The sequence below is a fragment of the Neovison vison genome, chromosome 3 (genome assembly GCF_020171115.1).
Source record: "Neovison vison isolate M4711 chromosome 3, ASM_NN_V1, whole genome shotgun sequence".
Classification (NCBI taxonomy): domain Eukaryota; kingdom Metazoa; phylum Chordata; class Mammalia; order Carnivora; family Mustelidae; genus Neogale; species Neogale vison.
The window spans coordinates 103,702,519-103,718,063 of NC_058093.1; the positions used below are offsets into that span (position 1 = coordinate 103,702,519).

Sequence of the window (15,545 nt, forward strand, 5' to 3'; positions counted from 1 at the left end):
GGGACTTGTACCACCTGCTGTCCCTTCTCTGGCCTTCATGCCAACAGCAGACCCTGTGCTGGGCACCGGGAAGGCAGAATTTTGGGAGGCGGCCTGTGAAGCCCCTTAGAGCACAGTACATGCACACGCACACATACATGCACGTCATACATGCACACATACACGCAAGCACACGCGTCAGAAAACCCGGCTCTGACCTCTTGCCCATTAACTCAGTTCATCCTCAGACTGTGGAGGAAGAACAAGTAGCGCCCCATTTGAAGGAGGGGACTGAGGGACAAAGGGTTCTCCCCAGTAAGTGACCCCAGTGCCCCAACCGGGGTAGCTCTGTCCCTGCATCGGAACTTGTAGTGGCCAGAGCTGCCCCTGGGGTGGGAGGCCTCCCAAGACAGCATTACAGCTGGCCACTTTCCAGTGCCAAGGACCCAGTCTTGGTGGCAAGAAGCACTTAGGGATGCTTTGTGTTTGGTTTCCATGCGGTCTATGACTGAAGGCAGGCCCCTAAGTGTGGGACCATTAATACCCTGGGAGGGAACTGCAGGTGATTTGGCGCAGCCGCTCAGTTAGAGAAGCTGCCCAGAGAGGCTCAGCAGCACTCCGCTATCCCACCACCAGGTCCTTGCACAGCCAGGACCGGCCCCAGATCCGCCCCCCAACCCCAGCCCCTGCCCACGGCTTCGCTATGCTGCAGCTGACTTCACCCTGGCCCCCAGAAGGGAAGCAATACCGAGTCAGGTTCTGAGCACAGAGCTTCGGGAACCAGCCCCAGATAAGTCCTCCCCACCTCCACCTTGGGGTGCTCAGTCTGGGGTTCAGCACGGACGAGATTCAAAGTCTGGCTGTCACTGACTTCCTCCATTCAGCCTAGTTTGCCGTGAGGCTGGAAACCACGAGGGTTTCTCCCCTAGCCTGCTGATGCTGCAAATGCCAGGAAGCCCTCCCTGGTTTCCCCTTGGGATGCAGTGTCTACTGCTGGGCTCCATCCTCTGGCACTCTGTCCAGTCATGGATGGATGCGTCTTATGGAATGTGTCCCACACCACACACGTGCGTGCACAGTTGTAAACCATCCAAGAGTGGGGGCCATGTCTTTCTTATCTTTATGCTCTCTTTTTTTTAGATTATTTATTTATTTGACAGAGATTACAAGTAGGCAGAGAGGTACACAGAGAGAGGAGGAAGCAGGCTCCCTGCGGAGCAGAGAACCGATGCAGGGCTCGATCCCAGGACCCTGGGATCATGACCTAAGCCAAAGGTGGAGGCTTTAACCCACTGAGCCACCCAGGCACCCCTCTCATCTTTATTCTCTTAAGACAGTTCAGTACATGTGTTGGGAAGAGAGAGCAAAGGAGACACTTCTGGCCCAGAGGGACCTCCATGGGACCCTCCAAATTGCTAGCAGGCATGGAGAAGTTAGTCTGGGGGCTTCAGGGTGGTTTTGCCCCCCCTATCCATAAAGGCAAGCCTCACCCCAGGGCAGGTGTCTTCAGGTGGCCGATGCATGGACGGGGGAAGGCCCATGTGGATCTGTCCAAGCCCTGACTGACCGCGGGAAATGCTGGGGTCCCCGTGAGGGGTTTACATTCAGCTTAGCCAAATCCCCCATGCAGGCCTGGGAGCTCGAGGCCACTGGCAGAGCCTCTGTCATGACACTCCCCACTTTCCCAGGGCTGAAGAGGGGCAGGCAGGGCTTTCTGCATCTTTCCTTTGCCTTGTCCCTGCTACGGGTACAGTGCTGGCACCAGCATCTGCTTACTGTTACTGAGCCACACCCGCTGAGTGCCGCGCTGTATTAAGTGCTTTATGTATATTGACTTATTTATTCCCACAGCCTCCTGTTAAGGAAGGTGCTGTAATTGTCTCCCTTCGATTGCTGGGGAGATGGAGGAGGCACTGGCAGGCCCACAGCCACAGCTAGAGGTTGGCCGAGTCAGAAGTAGAACCCAGGCAGAGTTGGGTGCCGAGGGTGGCCTTCCACGGACACGCGACTCCAGGTCTGCACTCGAGGGATTGTCGGGAGCCCCACTGGCATCTGCAAAGGCTAGCTCATCACCATTGGAAAAATATCCTTGTCCCCAGAACCAGGCGGAAAATGGTCTCCCATGTTGCAGGGAGGTACTATGTCCATGAGGGCGTAGAGTTGAGTCCCATGTGAGCAGGTTGGGGGTCCTGGCTGCAAAGCATGTCCTCTGACTCTTGGAATGGACAGTCAGTACATCCCTGTCTACTGTGATCCCCTCTTCTCAGCCACAGGGTCCCAGCTCTACCACCCACAAGGGATCTCTGGACAGCTCCTCTGTCTGAACAATAGGACTCTTGGTGAAGCTCACTGCAGAGGCTGGCAGACCTGCGTCCCGTTCTCCTTTCCCAGTTACCCTCTGTGCTCCCTGGAGCAAGTTCTCTGAGCTCAGCTTCCTCCCCCTTTAAGTTGGGGAGAATCATAGCACCTACTTCGTGGGGTCCTGTGAGGCCTAGACAACCATCACTCGTGGTAAGGTCTTAGAGAAATGTCCAGCATATGATAGGCATGCGTGGTGTCACCTTGTCAGATGTCCAGGTCATAGTTTTCCAAAGCCTTTCAAGATTGTGTTTTCTGTCATCTTGGAGCTAAGATCACTATCTGCATTTGCAGGGGTGGAAGCTGGGGCCCAGAGAGGCACAGGGGCTTGTCTAAGGACACACAACTGGTCCATGACAGAGCTGGTGCAGAGCCTCCTGGTCCTCCTGCTCCCCCTGCTCCCCCTAAACCCACCATACACATATACAGCCCTCACCCAAGAGACTGCTGTGGAAAGTGGGAAGAGGGGGTTAAGCCATCCCTGCTGCTCCATTGGTAGCAGTGGTCTTACCCCTTCTTTGCCGAGGGTTCCCATGGACCCATAGGCTGGTGAGACCCCTGGACTAATACTCAGAATAATGTTCTTACAGAAAAGGGCAACTCTCTTACCCTGTTGGTGGGAATGCAGACTGGTACAGCCACTCCGGAAAACAAAAAGTTGAAAATAGAACTACCCTAGGACCCAGCAATTGCCCTACTAGGTATTTACCAAAAGGATATAAACATAGTGATTCAAAGGGGCACCTGCACCCCAGTGTTTATAGCAGCAATGTCCACAACAGCCAAAATACGGAAAGAGCCCAAATGTCCGTCGGCAGATGAATGGGTAAAGATGTGGCGCGTGCGTGCACATGTTTATGTGTGGTGGAATACTATGCAGCTGTCAAAAGGAATGCCATCTTACCATTTGCAATGATGCGGGTGCAACTAGGGGGTGTTACGTTAAGTAAAATTAGAGAAAGGCAAATACCATATAATTTCATTCATATGTAGAATTGAAGAAACAATAGATGAACATAGGAGAAGGGAAGGACAAATAAGATGAAAACAGGCAAAGCATAAGAGACTCTTAACACTAGGAAACAAGCTGAGGGTTGCTGGGGGGATGGGGTGACTGGGTGACAGGCATTAAGGAGGGCACGTGATGTAATGAGTTCTGGCTGTTGTATGCAACTGATGAATCACTAAATTCTGCCCCTGAAACTAATAATGATAATGCTAATAATAATAAACACTTCCAATGTCAAGCAAGAAGATGTTAGTTGAAAAAAAAAAAATGCTCCTACATGCACAGAATAACATAGGGTTACAAAGGAGACCAGTTACAGTGAAACGTAGTTCCCAAATGTTTCTAAATGTGTCATAGTAATAGACATGCTTCTTTATGAATACATTAAATAACAACATCTAATGGCTGGTGTGATATTTACTGTCATTTTATTTATTTTTATTTTCCCCCACCCTTACTGAAGTTTGATTGACAAAACTATATATTTAAGGTGTACAGTGTGACATACACAAGTGAGATCATGTAGTATTTGTTGTTCTGTGTTGGCTTATTTCACATCATGTTCTCCAGGTTCATCCATGTTAACACAAATGTCAGGATTTCCTTCTTTTTTGAGGTTGAATAATATTCCTTTGTGTATATATACCACATTTCCTTTGTCCATTCATCACCAGTGGACACTTCCCATTGTTCCCATATCTTGTCTACTGTGACTGATAATGCCGTGAACATGGGGTGCAGATATATCTCTTTGAGAAAGTGATTCTTTCTCTTCTTTTTAAAGATTTTATTTGTTTATTTATCAGAGAAAGAAAGAGCACAAGCAGGGAGAGCAGCAGGCAGAGGGAGAAGCAGGCTCCCCATCGAGCAAGGAGCCCACTGTGGGACTCCATCCCAGGACCCTAGGATCTTAACCTGAGCCAAAGGCAGACGCCTAACCAACTGAGCCATCCAGGCAATTCTAAGGAAATAGTGATTCTGTTTCCTTTGAATATATACTTAGAAGATGGATTGCTGGATCATATGGTATTTCTATTTCTAATATTTTGAGGAACCTTCATGCTGTTTTCTGTAATAGCTGCAAGAATTTATATTCCCACCAACAGTGCGCAGTGGTTCTCTTGTCTCCACATTCTCTCCAACACTTACTATCTTTTGACTTTTTTATCTTTCTGACAATAGTCATCCTAACAGGTTTGAGGAGAGACATCAGTGTGGCTTAGATTTGCATTTCCCTGATGACTAGTGATGTTGAGCATCTTTTCGTATACTTGTTGGCCATTTGTATATTGTCTTTGGAAAAATGTCTATGGCTTAGATTTGCATTTCCCTGATGACTAGTGATGTTGAGCATCTTTTCGTATACTTGTTGGCCATTTGTATATTGTCTTTGGAAAAATGTCTATTCAGGTCCTTTGCCCATTTTTAAACAGAATTATTTGTTTGGGAAGGGGCTGTCTTGTTTTCTTTATTTTATTTTGGTGGGGTCTTTAGGGTTTTCTATATGTAAGATCACGTCAGTTGCAAACAGAAACAAATTTTACTTCTTTCCAATGTGGATGCCTTTTATTTCTTTCTTCTTGGCTCAGAGCTGTGGCTAAGACTTCTTACGCTATGTTGAATAGAGGTGGCAAGAGGGGCATCCTTGTCTTTTTCCTGATCTTAGAGGTAAAGCTTTCAGCTTCTTTTTTTTCTTTTTTTTTTTAATATTTTATTTATTTATTTGTCAGAGAGAGAGGGAGAGAGAGTGAGCACAGGCGGACAGAATGGAAGGCAGAGGCAGAGGGAGAAGCAGGCTCCCTGCCGAGCAAGGAGTCCGATGTGGGACTCAATCCCAGGACACTGGGATCATGACCTGAGCCGAAGGCAGCTGCTTAACCAACTGAGCCATCCAGGCATCGCAGCTTTCAGCTTCTTAACCAATGGGTGTGATATTAGGTGTGGGCTTGTCATATATGACCTTTATTATGTGGAGGTGTACTCCTTCACTATGAATGGAGTTTTCATCACCAAAGGATGTTAATTTTGCCAAATGATTTTTTTTTCATGTGTTGGTAGGTTCACATGATTTTTATCCCTCATTCTGTGGTTGCATGTCACATTTATTTACTGGTTTGTATATGTTGGACCATCTTTGCATCCCAGAGATGAATCCTACTTGATAGTGGTATAGGATCCTTTTAATGTGCTATTGAATTTAGTTTGCTAGTAATTTGTCAAAGATTTTTTTCATCTGTGCTTATCAGGGATATCGGCCTATAATTTTCTTCTCTTTTAGTGTCCTTACCTGGCTTTGGTATCAGGGTGACTCTATTTTCATAAAGTGAGCCTGAAAGTGATCCCTCCTCTTTGATTTTTTTGGAACAGTTGGAGAAGGGCTAGCATTAAAAATCTTCTTGAAATACTTGGTGGAAGATTTCTTACTACTGATTCAGTCACCTTACTCATTATTGGCTTGTTTAGCTTTTCTATTTCCTCATGATTCTGTCTTGGTAGATGGTAGGTTTTTAGGAATTTATCCATATCATCTAGGTTGTCCAGTTTTTTTTGCCATATAATTGTTTGATAATTGTAGTGGTCTCTTATGATCTTTGGTATTTCTGCGGTATCAGTTGTAATATACCTTTCATTTTTTATTTGGAGTCTGTTTTTTCTTAGTCTAGCTAAAGTTTTATCACTTTGGTTTATCTTTTTAAAAAACCAGATCTTAGTTTCATTGATCTTTTCTATTGTTTTTCTAGCCTCTATTTCATTTATTTCTACTCTGATCTTTGTTATTTCTTTCCTTCTGCTAGAACTTCAGAATTGTTCTCTTTCTAGCTCCTTGAAGTATAAAGGTAGATTGTTTGAGATCTTTCCTCTTTTGTAAGATACACATTAAGCTACAAACATCCCTCTGAGAGCCACTTTTGCTCCATCCCGTAAGTTTTGGTATGCTGAGTTTGCATTTTCATTTGTTTCAAGATTTTTGAATTTCCCTTATGATTTCTTCTTTGGCTCATTGGTTGTCCAAGAGTTTATTAGGGGTTTTTTGGGGTATTGAGTTAGATACATTTTTTTATAGATTTTGGATACTACCAACCCTTTATCAGATACGTCATTTGCAAATATCTTCACCCATTCTTCAGGTTGCCCATTAGTTTTCTAGTTGTTTCCTTTGCTGTACAGAAACGTTTTTCTTGATGAAGTCCCAGTAGTTCATTTTTGCCTTTGTTTCCCTTTGGCTCTGGTGACGTTTCTAGTAAGTTGCTCTAGCTGAGATTAGAGAGGTTGCTACCTGTGTTCTCCTCTAGGATTTTTTTAAAGAATTTATTTATTTGTTTGACAGAGACACAGAGAGAGAGGGAACAGAAGCTGGGGGAGTGGGAGAGGGAGAAGCAGGCTTCCCACTGAGCAGGGAGCCTGATGTGGGGCTCGATTCCAGGACCCTCAGATCATGACCTGAGCTGAAGGCAGACGCTTAATGACTGAGCCACCCAGGCCCCCCATCCTCTAGAATTTTTGATGGATTCCTGTTTCACATTTAGGTCTTTCATCCATGTTGAACTAATTTTTGTGTGTGGCGTAAGAAAGTGGTTCAGTTTCATTCTTCTGCATGTTGTTGGTCAGTTATCCCAGTGTCATTTGTTGAAGACACAATCTTTTTTTCACTGGATATTCTTTCTGGCTTTGTCGAAGATTAGTTGACCATATAGTTGTAGGTCCATTTCCAGACTTTTCTATTCTTTTTTTTTTTTTTTTTAAGATTTTATTTATTATTTGAGAGAACGTGAGATGGGGGAAGGTCAGAGGGAGAAGCAGACTCCCCATGGAGCTGGGAGCCCAGTGTGTGACTCGAACCTGGGACTCTGGGATCATGACCTGAGCCAAAGTCAGTTGCTTAACTAATTGAGCCACCCAGGCCCTCTGGACTTTCTGTTCTGTTCCATTGATCTAAGTGTCTGTTTTAGGAGCCAGAGTGTAGTATGTCAGGCAAAATTAAGTCTGTCAGAGAAAGACAAATACTCTGTGATTTCACTCATATGTGGAATTTAAGAAATAAAACAGATGCACACAAGGAGAGGGGCAGAATTGGAGAGAGGGAAACAAACGGTAAGAGACAAAGATGGAAAACAAACTGAGGGTTGGGGGGGGAGGTGGTTGGGGGATGGGCTAGATGGGTGCTGGGCATTAAGGAAGTGACTTGTTATGTTGAGCACTGGGTATTGTATGTAAGTGATGAATCACTGAATTCTGCTCCTGACACCAGTATTACACTGTATGATGACTCATTAGAATTTAAATAAAAAATTGAGAAGAAAAAGAGTGTATGCCTTAATTTCCACATATTTGTGAATTTGCCCTTTTTCTAGTTATAGACCATTGTGATCAGAAAAGATACTTCCTATGATTTCAGTCCTTACAAATTTGTAGGACTCATTTTATGAGTTAATTTGTGATGTGTCCTGGACAGTGTTCTGTGGATGGATGAGAATGTGCATCCTGCTGCGGTTGGTTGGCATGTTCTGTGTATGTGTTAGGTTCGTTTGGTCTCAACGGTAGTCCAAGTCCAACATTTCTGTGCTGATTTTCTGGATGATCTATCCATTGTTGAGGGGGTAGTGAAGTCGCCTATCATTATTGTGCTGCCATCTGTTTCTTCACATCTGTTAATATTTGCTTTATAAATATATTGTATGTCTACCATAATTTTAAGTGAGTGACAAGTTTAAATAGTATTTGAAGAACTCTTAAATAGTATTTGAAGAACTTGGGATATGGTCAGCACTGACTGCCAGCACTGTTGGGGTCTGCTGCTTACGTTCATGCTCGAAGGAAATGGCAAATTTCAGTTGGAAGCTGGTGGCAAGGTTAGTAGAATTTTTCTTGCCCAAGTTCACTGTGAGCTCCTGGCTCAAGCCCAGGTTTTCCACCATGGCCACTCATGTGTCCAGCTCAGTAAAGGAGATCCCAGGGCACCTACGCAATCTCAGGGTCCCGCTCACTGTCATGTCCCACTCCAGCCCCCCTCTGAGAGAACAGAGGTCAGTGTTCATTCGTTCACTCAGCTGACATTGAACTCCAACTCCAGGTCCTGGGACAAAAATGGTGAGACCCAAAGTCAAATAATATGAGGTTCTTGCCTTCAAGCTGCTCGTCATCTACTCAAGAAAGAGCACAGAGGTGCCTTCCCAAAGTGCAAAATGTGAACAAGCACAGGGACATGTCACCCTTCCTATTAATCAGAAAATACCCAGCGGCGGTGAGGTGGGGGTCACTCCTGGACAGTAACACTGTCCATCCATCTCTCACATACTCCTCTGAAAAGAAGTATGGCACTGCATAGCATTCATCATGGAAGTTGGTGGGGTTTTTTTAAGCATTCCTTTTTTTAATTTTTTATCTTTTTAAGGATTTTTTTTCTTTATTTGACAGAGAGAGACACAGCAAGAGAGGGAACTCAAGCAGGGGATGTGGGAGAGGGAGAATCAGGCTTTCCGCTGCGCAGGGAGCCCGATGCAGGGCTGGATCCCAGGACCTGGGGATCACGACCTGAGCCAAAGGCAGACACTTAACTGAATGAGCCACCCAGGCACCCCAAGCATTACTTTAAAAAAAAAAAAAAAAAGATTTTATTTATTTATTTATTTATTTGAGAGAGAGAGAGAGAGAGAGAGATCGATCATGAGTGGGAGCGGGGAATAGAGGGAGAAGCAGACTCCTGCTGAGCAGGGAGGCCGCCACAGACATGATCCCAGGACCTAGGGATCATGACCCAAGGCAAAGGCAGATGCTTTACCGACTGAGCCCCCCAGACACCCTCATCATGGAAGTTCTATATACTTCTTTCTCAGCACTACGCAAATTTGCATGTTTGTCCCAAGCAAATAATTCAGGACAGTGGGAAGAGGGTGGAAGGCAGAGGTCTTTCTTACTCTTCTGAGTTTGTGCCCTCCTGGGGAACTACCCTCCTTGCTCAGTCAGTACCACCACCTGTTGACACCCGTGGAGGTCTGTTGGGTGAATGTTTGACCACCGTGTGGTTACAGGGACAAGTAAGAGGAAGGTGATGTGAAGGACAGTCTGGGAGCTCTCCGCTGATCAAGTCCTGCTTTCTTTCCAGCCACCCAAGTGTCAGGAGAGATGGATAAGCCACTGATCAGCCGCCGCCTGGTGGACAGCGATGGGAGCCTTGCCGAGACCCCCAGTGAGGCCCCCAAAGTGGGCATCCTGGGCAGTGGGGACTTTGCCCGCTCCCTGGTCACACGCCTGGTGGGCTCCGGCTTTAGCGTGGTGGTGGGGAGTCGCAACCCTAAACGCACGGCCGGGCTGTTTCCCTCAGCGGCACAAGTGACTTTCCAGGCAGAGGCAGTGGACTCCCCTGACGTCATCTTCGTGGCTATGTTCCGGGAGCACTACTCCTCGCTGTGTGGCCTCAGTGACCAGCTGGCTGGCAAGATCCTCGTGGACGTGAGCAACCCCACAGAGCAGGAGCACCTCCGGCACCGCGAATCCAATGCAGAGTACCTGGCTTCCCTCTTCCCCACGTGCACAGTGGTCAAGGCCTTCAATGTTATCTCTGCCTGGACCCTGCAGTCTGGCCCAAGGGATGGGAACAGACAGGTAGGTGCTGGTGGGGAATGCCAGCCATCAAAACAATAAATATAAATGGCTAATTTTTGTTGAGGCCCCTTAGTATGCCAGGCTTATTTCACATCACTATAGAGTTCCAGTTTACACAGTGGGAAACTGTGGCTCAGAAGATGTTAATGAACTTATGCATACCAGGTCTTATGGCTGGAGAGCTGGGATGTGAACCCAGTTCATACGAATCTGAAACCTGTGTCCTTTCTTCCATGGTAACTCGATTTCTGGGAGGGCAAGGTGGAAGGCGCTTTCTTTTTACTATCTGGAGTCAAGAGAGACTCTGCTATGAAAATGGACTTATTAGAAGGAGGAAAGTAACACATTTATGTGCCAAGTCCCGGGGAAGTAGGCAGGTCCCAAACTTGAGCACTCGAATTCCAAGGGCTTCGAAAAACTGAGTCAGTTTTCCAGAACAGTCAATAGCGGATTTTTTTTTCCCCCGGGGGTTGGAAAATGGCTCCAGGAAATGGCCAGAGCTGCATACAGTTGTTCGCAGGAGGGGTTCCTATGAAGACAGGGTGGTTTTTATTTATTTATTTTTAAAGATTTTCTTTATTTATTTAACACAGAGAGAGAGAGACAGCGAGAGAGGAAACACAGGCAGGGGGAGTGGGAGAGGGAGAAGCAGGCTTCCTGCTGAGCAGGAAGCCCAATGTAGGGCTCGATCCCAGGACCCTGGGATCACAACCTGAGCCACGCAGGTGCCCCGACAAGGTGGTTTTTAATGCCAAAAGGATGTCAGGCTCTACATGTGTGAGAACTTCCACCAATTCGTCCAGCCCAAATGCCTCCTGTGCCCAACTCTGTGCCACTCTGTGGGAGAGCACTCAAGGGTCTCACTGCCTCTGACTGGAGGGCCTTGCATGTAGCCTGCACCGTAGGACTCCCGTGTGTGGACAGGCAAGAAACAGTGTGTGAGGACTCGGTGGCAGGGCCTAGAAGGAAACAGAGCAGCTGGCTAGGGAAGACTTTGAGATCAGCTTTGGCCTGGTGCTACTTCCTGGTGTCAGGTACAGGGAGCAGGGAGGCTATCCCTGGCTGTGGGGACCACCTGCAAAGGTACAGAGGTGAGTAATGAAGCTTCTGGACCTCAGTTTCCTCACCTGCAAAATGGGGCCGTACGGACCTGTAGGCTTTTGGTAAGGCGGCAGGACTACGTGTGTAAAGCTTAGCGCATAGAAGGTGCTGAGTCCATTCTGTGGACCAGACAGACCATAGCCGTGTGAGTAAGGCGACAGTGTTCAGAGATCCAAAGACACCACCCGGAGCTCACAGTGGCAAGCCATGGGCTATGAGTCTGGGACTGGCTTGTGTGTTGGCTGAGGGCCATGGGGGCCGAGGTACACCATCAAAGGGGACACTCATGGACTGAAGGACAGAGCTGCATCCACGGCTGCACATTCTGGGCCATATTCAAAGCCCATTTACTGAGCGAACCCCAGAGCAGGCCACCGTTCTCCAAGTACCTACTCCAGGGGCTCCTGGGGGCTCCTCAGGTGCCATGTTGCTTGTGGTTGCCGATAACCATGAACTGGACAAAAACGCTCATTGTTGGGTAAGCCCTGGGTCCTCTCTTTGCATCGTGGTCATGCTGGACCAGGGGCCAGGAGGCTACGGGGGGCAGGGGGAAGAGCCTGGGCTGGGAATCAGAGCCACCTTCTGTGCTGTGGCTCGTGGCCTCAGCTTCCTCTGCTGCTCAGTGAGGAGTTGGGTGGAGACACTACCCCCCAGTCCCTGCTCACTCCTGTGGCCTGTGACCCCCTCTGATTCTCCTCTTACCTCCTCCCCCCAGGTGCCCATCTGCAGTGACCACCCGGAAGCCAAGCGGGCGGTCTCAGAGATGGTGCAGGCCATGGGCTTCATGCCTGTGGACATGGGGTCCCTGGTCTCCGCCCGGGAGGTGGAAGCCATGCCCCTGCGCCTTCTCCCAGGCTGGAAGGTGCCCGCCCTCCTGGCCCTGGGGCTCTTCATCTTCTTCTACGTCTACAACTTTGTCCGGGACGTCCTGCAACCCTACGTGCGGGATGGCAAGAGCAAGTTCTACAAGCTGCCCGTGTCCGTAGTCAACACGACGCTGCCGTGCGTGGCCTATGTGCTGCTGTCCCTGGTGTACCTGCCCGGCATGCTGGCAGCTGCCCTGCAGCTACGCCGTGGCACCAAGTACCGCCGCTTCCCGGACTGGCTGGACCACTGGCTGCAGCACCGCAAGCAGATAGGCCTGCTGAGTTTCTTCTGTGCTGCGCTGCACGCGCTCTACAGCTTCTGCCTGCCCCTGGGCCGCGTCAACCGCTACGAGGTGGTCAACCTCGCCATCAAACAGGTACGGCCTGCGTGTGCAGCCACCACCCCACCCCCAGCCCGCGGGGTCCTGCCAGGGCGGCTGCACGAGATGCTGAGGACTGGTGAGCCAGGCGGGGTGGTGTTGATGCTGGGGGACGCAGCCCAAGGCTGGGAGCAGTGGGGGGGATGGGCACAGGACAGTTTCAGAGGTTCCACAGAAGGACCTGGGTGCTAAGGAGAAAAGCCAAGCAGGGGAGAGTGGTGGAACTGTCTGAAAGCAGGTTAGAGGGGAGGCCTTGCTGAGGTGGTGACGGGTGAGCAGAGGCGGAAGGAGATTGAGAGCAGCCATCTGGCCCAGAGAGCAACCAAAGCAGAGGCTCTCTGGTGGGAGCATCCAAGAGACCAGCGAGGGGTGGTGGGCCAGGCCTGAATAGTTGAAGCCAGACTGGGGAGGCCCTGAAGGCAGAGGAAGGGCTTTGGCCTTGGGCTCTGAGTGAAACAGGGAGCTGGGGAAGGGTTTTGAGGAGGGGAGCTGCTCCGCCTAATGTTTTAGCTGGCTTATTCTGGTTGCTGTGGGGAGAACAGGCAGCAGGGGGCAAAAGCACATGCCAGGAGACCCACTGGGGGCCCGCACAGGAGCCCAGATGAGAAGTCACAGGGGCCTGGAGTAAGATGGGAGCAGCAGAGGGCAAGAAAGTATTGAAGGCAAATTTTGAAGCCAAAGTGCACAGTATTTTGAAATAGAAGGTAAGTGGGATGGTCAAGGATGACTCTGGGTTTTTGGCCTGAGCACCTGGATGGAGGCAGTTGCCATCAGGTGAGGTGGGGAAGGCCACAGAAGCAAGCTGGGGAGTGAGGGGCCTGGGGAGAATTGTTAATGATTCATTCATTTAGGAAACCCTATGGTGCTCTTTGCCAGCAGGATTCCTGGGGAATGGAGGGCCTTCAGGCCAAGCCAGGTAGCAACACAGGCAGCACCAGCGGGCACCTGTACCCACAGAAAAGGGTCCCCTGATGATCCCCCCTGGTTTACAAAGCTTACAGGGCCTGATTCTGAGTCCCAGGCTCCAGTCTATAAGCAACATTGCCTTTCTTTCCCCTACCATGTGCTAATGCTACCTCCAGTCCCTGGCCAGGCACATGGGTCCTTGCCACTACAGGACACTAGTCACCCACTAGAGTTTGGCCTAGTTGCCAGTGAGACCCTCATTCTAGCCCAGGCGGCCTCTGCAGTTCCTGTTCTCACGTGGGAGACAGAGATCTCCTCAGGTAGACCTACCATGTAGCCATCCCCTCAGAAGCCCAGCAACCTCCCAGAACGGGACCTGGAGGCAAGTCTGGGCTGCTTCCAGAGAACCATGGACCTCAGCCCTCCATTCACTCTTGGGGCTCCCCTGCTGGTAGTTTCTCAAGTGCCCCCATCCTTCCCTACCCACAGACACCTGGCATCATTGCATCTGTGGGCTGAGGCTTTCCCAAGAGAAAGGAAGAACCCCAGACTTCAGGCGGAGAAGCAAGACGCCCACTGTAAATGAGAAGAAGGGAAAAATAACAGGGCACAAACCTTGAAAAAGAATATGCTGTATTCCAGGCACCATCCTAAGTGCTTCATGGACTCCCCAGGAATTCATTTAACCCTCATTCCTCTAGTGCATGTGCTAGGCTACCCTTATTTTATAGGTAAGCAAATGGAGGCACAGAGAGGTTAAGTCACTTGACCAAAGTCACACAGCCTGTAAGTGGCTGAGCTGGGATTCAGATCCAGCCGTTTGACTTCAGATCCTTGCTTAGATCCTTACTGCTTTATTTGGGGAAACTAAGTCTAAATGAACAGTTGAGTAAATGATCCCAGAACTCAGGTCATTCACTCATTCATTCCCTGAGTACCAACTCTGCCAGGCCCTGGGGCTGCAGAATGACATAAGACCCGGCTTGTCTCTTGCTGTCCTGATTCTGCGGTGGGAGTGGAGGTGGTAAAAACGCCTGAAGGCCAGAGCCCTAAACTCTTGCTCTCCAACATCACTAATTAGAACAGAGACCTTGACCTTCAGCAGGACACAGCCCCCAGTTTGTCCTGAAGGCCCTAATGCAGAGTGAGGCCTCTCCCACTGCTTCTGTTTGTGATGCTCTTTGATGATATTTTCTTCTAAAATGAGCCAGCCTGCTCAGCAGGAGGCTCTGCGGGGCTTCTCAGGGATTGGCACAATGTCTGCTGCCCAGGAGGTGGCAGATCTGGGTGGCAGGTGTTTCGGGTAGTGGGTGGAGAAGAAGGTAATTCCTCTTCCCCCCTAGAGCAAAAGACAGACCCTTGCGCCCCCCTTCTCCCATCCGCCCTCTGATTGCCATTCTCTCAATTCTCTCCCCTGCCAAGGCTCTACTTGATGTTGTATTAACTTCGTTTGCAAATAACCAGAGCGCAGAGGGCCAAGCCCTGTAGGGCTGCAGGCGCACCTCCCCACCATGGAGGTTGCCAGGCAACCGTCACTCCCACAGGACAGCATCACTTGGAGACTGTGAAGCCCTGTCATGCACTGGGCTTTCCCTTGTCCTGCAGAGTTCTGGAAGGTAGAGCTGGGGCTGAATCCAGGGCAGACGTGAGAGTGTCGGGGAGGAGGAGGGGTTAGAGGGAAGGAGCGGGGAGGAGGCCAACACTGGGCAGGGCAGCCCAGCAGCTGGAACCTGGAGGTGTTAGGGGAGAGGCTGGGTAGTTTGTGGCCTCAGGCCCTGAGTCTGGGCGGCTGAAGCTGCTGTATATTCAGCCCCTGACTTCAGGCTCCTGCCTGCCCCCAGGCCATCCTCAACAGGGCCTCCAGGGAAGCCAACACTCACCACCCTAGCAGGGAAAGGGACCACCATTAGCCTGGGCACAGGAAACTCTCCACGGTTCCCTTCAGTCCCTTGAGTCTGCAGATTTGGAAACAGAGTGTTATCCTAGCCACAGTCCCTGAGACTGTGTTTATCGACAGTAGACCACCTTACAATACCTAATATTTGTACAGGGCTTTCTGATTTGCTTGTGTGGCTCCCTAGAAATACTTTTCAAGATCAAAATCAAAGATCAAGAACAAAAATCAAAGAAAACGATTAACCCACACACTGTTTTCTCCGACCGCTTTCTACCACCCTCCTCTAGGCGGTTGGAGAATCTAAAATTTGCATCTTACCTTGTCCCTGATGAGAAGCAGCTCAGTGATTCCCCCACCATCCTCAGGGTAATGAGAAACCCTTCACAGTGCAGTGGCGTTCTCCCTCTGCCCCCACCACTGGTCCTTTTGACACTCAGGTCCACTGT

At 49.4% G+C, this 15,545-nt stretch overlaps 1 protein-coding gene across 2 annotated transcripts in view; it reads left to right on the forward strand.

Annotated features, from left to right (window-relative positions):
• The window catches only part of STEAP3 (STEAP3 metalloreductase), a 48,877-nt gene that overhangs the window by 20,173 nt on the left and 13,159 nt on the right, over positions 1-15,545 (forward strand). For both annotated transcript variants that reach the window (XM_044242608.1, XM_044242609.1), the window contains exons 2-3: positions 9,450-9,949; positions 11,766-12,293. In XM_044242608.1, the coding sequence (XP_044098543.1) occupies positions 9,450-9,949; positions 11,766-12,293 (1,028 nt within the window). The remainder of the gene's footprint in view (positions 1-9,449; positions 9,950-11,765; positions 12,294-15,545) is intronic.